Raw genomic sequence first — 5,953 nt, forward strand, 5'->3', positions numbered from 1 at the left:
GGTTAACTACATCCAGACAGACATGTAATAATAGAGGCAGTGCCCAGGACAACTGAGATGCATAGGGGCAGCAGTGACTTCTGGCTGTTACTAGTGGCCCTCACCAGCATAATTTGGTGCCTGGGACACCTGCCCTTGTGGCACTGCTTTAGTCATGCTACTGCATCCATACAGTACTTAGCAGCACTGTGTGTCACTAGGATTTGTGGAGGCATCTCCCAAGTTTCCAGGCACCGCACATTCCTGGTAACACAGACTTGCACATTCTGTGTTCCTTGCAGCCGCCAAGCCTGGTACCTGAGGTAGTGTTTCATAGACATAGACATTAGGGCTGGAAGGGACCTCGGAAGATCTTCTAGTCCAGCCCCCTGCCCCAGGAAATTATAATTACCCATATTGGAACTACAGCGTGGACATGTCTCCACTTCTGGGTATATTACTCCTAAAACAAAACGATGTTGTAGATTGTCTTTCAAAAAAAACCTTACCAAAACAAGCGCCAGCAAACAACATTTTAGGTTTGCAAAAAATTGAGATCCCTCTTTTTCAAGTCACTTTCTGAAGACATGGCTTGTATCGTTTCATTAAAAAAGAGCAAGTGGTAAGCAAGTAATGCTTTACAGAAGCTCTGGTGGGTCTTCATACTCTCTATCTTACCACGTTCTTTTGGAAAATGTAAGTTCTTAAGCATTGAAAACAGGTTTCCAAACCACTGTAAGGCAAACAGCCTTTGTTGTGCAGTATTTTCAAGCATCCTTAGCAAAAAACATTGTTCAAAGCTGAGCACATATTGCAAATTCTTTCTTTTTCATTAAATTGGAAGTTGCCTATATCATCAGATATAACCTGTTCACTGTTCTTTTCCTTTTCTTTTAAAATTCCATTCTCATTATCAGTTTTCTGTTCTGGTTTTGCCATATACAGACAGATGCTAAGACAAAAAAAATTGCACTCTACAGTTTTTTCAAATAATGAACAGTTCTTTATTTTCTTGGAATCTGGTTTTCTTGGACTTCTAATACCCATGTATTACAACCCATCTTGTTGCAGGAAACGTCAAGCATCACAGAAACTGAAAAGCAGGTTCTGACCACTGGCTGCCCCTGCTACCCCAGCCTTCTAGTAGGAAATAGATAACCCCTTACCAGTGAAATATTATTGCTGTGTGCCCCTGTACACCAAAACCCTTTAAGTGTTGCCAGAATTAATCCTACTGGCAGGCATTGGTCCATATCAGCTGTGCTGCAGGAAGGTGCAAGAAAATTAATAAAGAGCAATCAGTAAATAATCTGCCCTGGCAAGTGTCTTCAAATAATAGCCAGTTAATAGCAGGCATCATGTATATCTCCATCCCATATTTACAGTTTTTCCTATCTACAATAACCGTGGAGGGTTTGCTAGCTTACCAAAAGCTTCAGCACATTCAGCTTTTCTTTATTCGGTTTTGCAAAGCAGGTAGGAAAAATAGAGAAAACTGCAATGGTTTACAGGTGGCTTTAATAGTTCCAGGGAAAGTGTGCTCGTTTGGAGTGGTTGCGGTCTCTTTCTTTTTTGACTGCAAGTGTGTCTTCTGCTCCACTGCCACCATCACCAGTATCGCTAGTGCCAGCAATGTCAATGTTACCACTGCCACATCCCATTTGCCAGTTCTTCCAGAAATCACTGGAAACGTGAAATAAAGGTTCTTTTAGGCAATCTCCACTTCAATGCAAAATTATTTCTTTTTCATCTCTTCACTCATATACTCCTTCCATTTCTACAGGACCCTTTCTAATCATACCCAAATAGACACTCACAAATCTTTGCCTGTCTGGAATGACAGGAATCATCCCAGTGATGCATCACTACAGTAGCCACAAATGTGAAAGCCATGACAAATTGCCTGTACTACATTCTTGAGGGTCCTTAATTTCACAAGTAACACATTCAACCCACAACAGCTCTCACTGGAGGATCAGGATGGAATCTATGACCATTGTGATATCAGACAATGTAACAGGGAAGAAATGGGTTTAATGTTGATTAAAGGATGAAGTGGAGGCTGCAATTCACTATGGCAGTTTTAAAAGCATGATGATTAGAAATTCAGCTTCTTTGAAAAAATTAATGGAAGGGTGGGCAAAATGCAGCCCAGGGGCCAGATGTGGCCTGCCAGGCCATTCTATCTGGCTGGCGGGGCCCCCCAGAAATTAAGAAAATTAAAATTTATCTGCCCCTGGCTGCCTGTCACGCGGCCCTCGATGGCTTGCCAAAACTCAGTAAGAGGCCCTCCGCCCAAAATAATTGCCCCCCCCAAATTAATGGGATATTATCTTACAATTAATTAGAGATTAGATTGCAGTCATTAAAACAAAGGCAAGGATGTTTTATAATATCTTTCATTAGAGAAAGTGTATAACTGGGAGAGCTGCTGGACAAGTTTTTAGGCATCAAGCACCCTTCCCCAGGCCTTAAGAGACAGGCAGACACAGGCTGAGCTAAATAGCAAAGAGAAGATTCCACCTAAATGCAAGCAGTCTACTTAGAGCAATAAAGGAGGGCTGTGAGTTAGGAGTGACGAGGCATATCTACACAGTAATTACTGCACATAAACAAACTCCAAAGCTTATTTGCTCCCAGCTATACAGTTTGAACGTGCTCATGAGAGCAATAAGTTCCAGAGTTTATTCATGTGCAGCATGTTGAGCCAGGTTGGAGCAGCCAGGGGTGGTTAACCTGTCAGCCTTGGGCTGTTCCCCTGGATCAATGTACTGCAGGGGGGCTTGCTGGAGCACAAGGGTGCTTCAGCATGGGGCTAGTCAGCAGGCAGTCCCTGTACTGAAGCACGCTCATGCCTCAGCCAGCTGGAGCAGTGTCTACACATGTGCTGCTCTGGAGTTTTTACTCCACAGCAGGATAGTACTTGTAAATACTAGTACTATTAAATACAGTACTAGTAAATACAAGTACTATTTACTTGTATATGAGCTTACTCCAGCCTAATGGGGGTGCACATGTAGCTGCTGAGATGTTTATTGAGCAGCTAATTAGTCAACTGCACAATAAATGTCTCACGTAGATGCACCCAAGAAGTGTTATCAGGCGTCATTATAAAACAAAAATAGTGCAGTAGAATAGGCAAGGTAGTTACTGAAAGAATGGGACCATTCAAGAAGGGGGAGGGTAGTTATAACCTGCCAAGTACAAGAAGATCAAGAACAGTATTCGTTAGGTTGCAATGAGCCATAAAGCCACTGTCTGTATGAAGTCCAGGTTTTTAATATCCAGTAGGATTATGTATATCAGTCCCCTGGCCCATCTTCTGGAATGTAACATTCTTACATTGAAGAAGGAGCTCAGTTTTCTCATTTAAACTTGGTTACTTCTACTAAATTTAAACATAGCTTCTCAGTAAATGAGTTAATAATGATTTGTAAATCAGAATGCTGTTCATCACTACTTCATTACACATATTTTCTTACCACTAAGAGGCAACAATTACCTGTTAGGTTTTGGAGCCCAGGCCTCACCATGCTTGCTGCGTGTAGCAGATTCTCCGGAACGATAGAAATACTGGTATTTATCACCATTTATATAATTCTCTGCATGCATGTTCTTGTATACTTTGTGCTTTTCCATAACACCTGGGAAGGGAGAGAGTATTATGGAAACACCACACATTTTAAGCAAGTTTTGAAATTATTTTACCCTCCGCCTAGCAGACACCAAACACTATTCCTCCTACTTCACACCACTGGCTTCAGAATGCAGTGCTTCTATAGTAGGTAAAAAGGCTCATCTATGTTAGATTCTCTCTAGACACTGATGGATTTGCAGCTATTGAATCTCTCTTTCTAACCACTACTTCCATCAGTGAAGTGAAGATAGCTGGAGGGATTTCCCCTCAAAACATCTGGAAGAACTATAGGGGAAAAATCTGGTTTCAGAAGACAACACCCTTCATCCTGTGCACAACAATTCTTTCAAGGAGATTTTCCTGTAGGAACATATTTTTAGAAAAGAACTTACGTCTAGCTGTCTCCTTTAGGAATTCTGCAACCTTAGAGAGCCAGATCTGGGCACTGGCCTGCAAGACCAGGGAAAACAGCAGCACACTGATATAGAATTTCATAGTTCACTGGTTTAGGCTGTAACAGGATTAGGAGAAACAGTTCATCAGAAATCAAGGCAAACATTTAAAGACTCCAGACAGCATATTCATTCGGCTTGTCACTCTTACTGGTCTGGTATATAGATTAGCAAGGTCACACACAATTCTGAAGACATGGCCAAGGGTTAACTGCTAATCAGGAAAGTGAAATCCACTCAAATGCCCAGTTCAGAGACAACATCTATGTCAAAATTTCTTTTTTAACTTTTGCATAATGTATTTTACACAGGACAGTCATACATCCTATATATCTTATTTCCCAAACTAGAAAAAAAAGGTTAAAATGAGGTACTTAAAGCTTAACTTCAGACTAAAACTTACCTCTGCAGTATGAGAAATGATTTTTTTTGGTGTGGCTACTCAGACACATAGGGAGAGATTATATTTATGAGTCCCTAAAACACAAGGAATGAATATGAGCATTCCCTGGGAGTTGGGGAATTCCACTCGTCAAATTCCATTGCCGCCTATCTGACCTCTTCGCACTCTTGTTGCAGACAGTTGCCAACAACCATTATTGCCTAATGTCTAACAGGGAAGGAAATGTTCTGCACTCCTTGGCAGTTTTATAAATTCCAAGTTTATTTCTGTTTTGCTTCCCAGTAAGTGAAGAAGTGCACTTTTATGATAAACAGTTTACTAAAATGGGGCATTTTATTGGCTTTAATTTTATTTTTCATTAGGACATCTGTTTATTCAGTCTGATATGAAGAAAGCCAGGAAAGGCCAGAGGGGCAGAGAACTGCACAGCTTCAACTATTCCGCTTTGGCTGATGGAGTAACGCAGTATTTGGATATGCATGTTATAAATAAGGGCCTTGTTACACAGTCATTTTAGGTAGCTCCTGCAGCTCTTAACTCCTGGACTCTCTGCACATTAACACCTAAAGTGGTTTTAGGGATGTTAGTTATAGCTGTGTTGTTCTAAGGACATAGGCAAACAAGATTTTGGGGGTAAACATGAAATCTTTTTTTAGACCAACTAAATAGTTAGAATATTGTTCTTTACAAGCTTTCAGGCACGAACACACTTCTTCAGCCATAGGGAGAGTCTGCCTATATCCTTAAATCAACCTGGCTATAACCAACACCCCCAAAGCATGGAAGATATAAAATTTTACAGTTTGAAACAGAAATTTCACAACATGAAAAAGAAAGAAGCCAAACTCAACAGCGACATATATTTTCTAAGCCTATGCAAGAAATACAACATCATTCCTAGAGGACTGGACATCTACAATTCTCTTACTTGTACACATAACTCCAAATAAGCTTCATAACTATGCTGGAAAACTTCAGAACACAAAAACCAGCAGACTCTCCCTATGCCTGAAGAAGGGTGCTTGTGTCTGAAAGCGTGTAAAGAATATTTTTTCCAACTATTTAATTGGTCTAATAAAAGATGTCACATTTACCCAAAGAACTTTGTCTACTTAAAGTGATTTTAAGCACTCATTATGCAGCTCAAAGTTATGCCAGTCCAGGGCAGGATGGTCTCTGATCTGCACTACCCAGCTCCTGTTCCGTTAAGGTGTAGCCACTCCCCACAGATGTGCTGCCCAAATTGAAGTCCTCGGGTATCCCAGGATCTCTCACCCCACCCTTCACCCACAAAAGCTGGTCCTGGCTCACCAGCCCCGTAGTGGAAACTCAGAGCTCGAGCCCCTAGTCCTGCCCCTGCTCACCAGGCCCTCTAATGGCAAGTCATAGTTGTGCAGGTAGGAAACAGTTAGAGAAGGTAAGTAAGGTTACCTGGCAGGGGCAACACCATGTATCTGGGTCCATGAAGGCAGTTTTCCTTAA

General features: G+C 41.4%; 1 protein-coding gene across 1 annotated transcript; it reads right to left on the bottom strand.

The window, feature by feature from the left end:
• Positions 1 to 1,418: 1,418 nt before the first annotated feature.
• Positions 1,419 to 4,559, bottom strand: LOC109299502 (serum amyloid A protein-like). The gene is made up of 4 exons (XM_019520011.1): positions 4,472 to 4,559; positions 4,009 to 4,127; positions 3,482 to 3,623; positions 1,419 to 1,662 (listed from the first exon to the last, which is right to left on the bottom strand). Exons 2-4 carry the CDS (start codon positions 4,109 to 4,111, stop codon positions 1,497 to 1,499), a joined length of 411 nt encoding a protein of 136 aa, XP_019375556.1. The 5' UTR covers positions 4,112 to 4,127; positions 4,472 to 4,559; the 3' UTR covers positions 1,419 to 1,496.
• Positions 4,560 to 5,953: the final 1,394 nt, after the last annotated feature.

This window comes from Gavialis gangeticus, unplaced genomic scaffold (assembly GCF_001723915.1).
Source record: "Gavialis gangeticus isolate Ggan-Ray unplaced genomic scaffold, GavGan_comp1, whole genome shotgun sequence".
In the NCBI taxonomy this organism is placed as follows: Eukaryota; Metazoa; Chordata; order Crocodylia; family Gavialidae; genus Gavialis; species Gavialis gangeticus.

Coding starts and splice junctions, on each gene's coding strand:
- LOC109299502 (XM_019520011.1), bottom strand. CDS start 4,111: ATGAAATTCTATATCAGTGTGCTGCTGTTTTCCCTGGTCTTGCAGGCC. Junction 3,624..4,008: donor CCTAAAGGAGACAGCTAGAC/GTAAGTTCTTTT, acceptor CTCCCTTCCCAG/GTGTTATGGAAAAGCACAAA. Junction 1,663..3,481: donor TGGGCTCCAAAACCTAACAG/GTAATTGTTGCC, acceptor TCACGTTTCCAG/TGATTTCTGGAAGAACTGGC.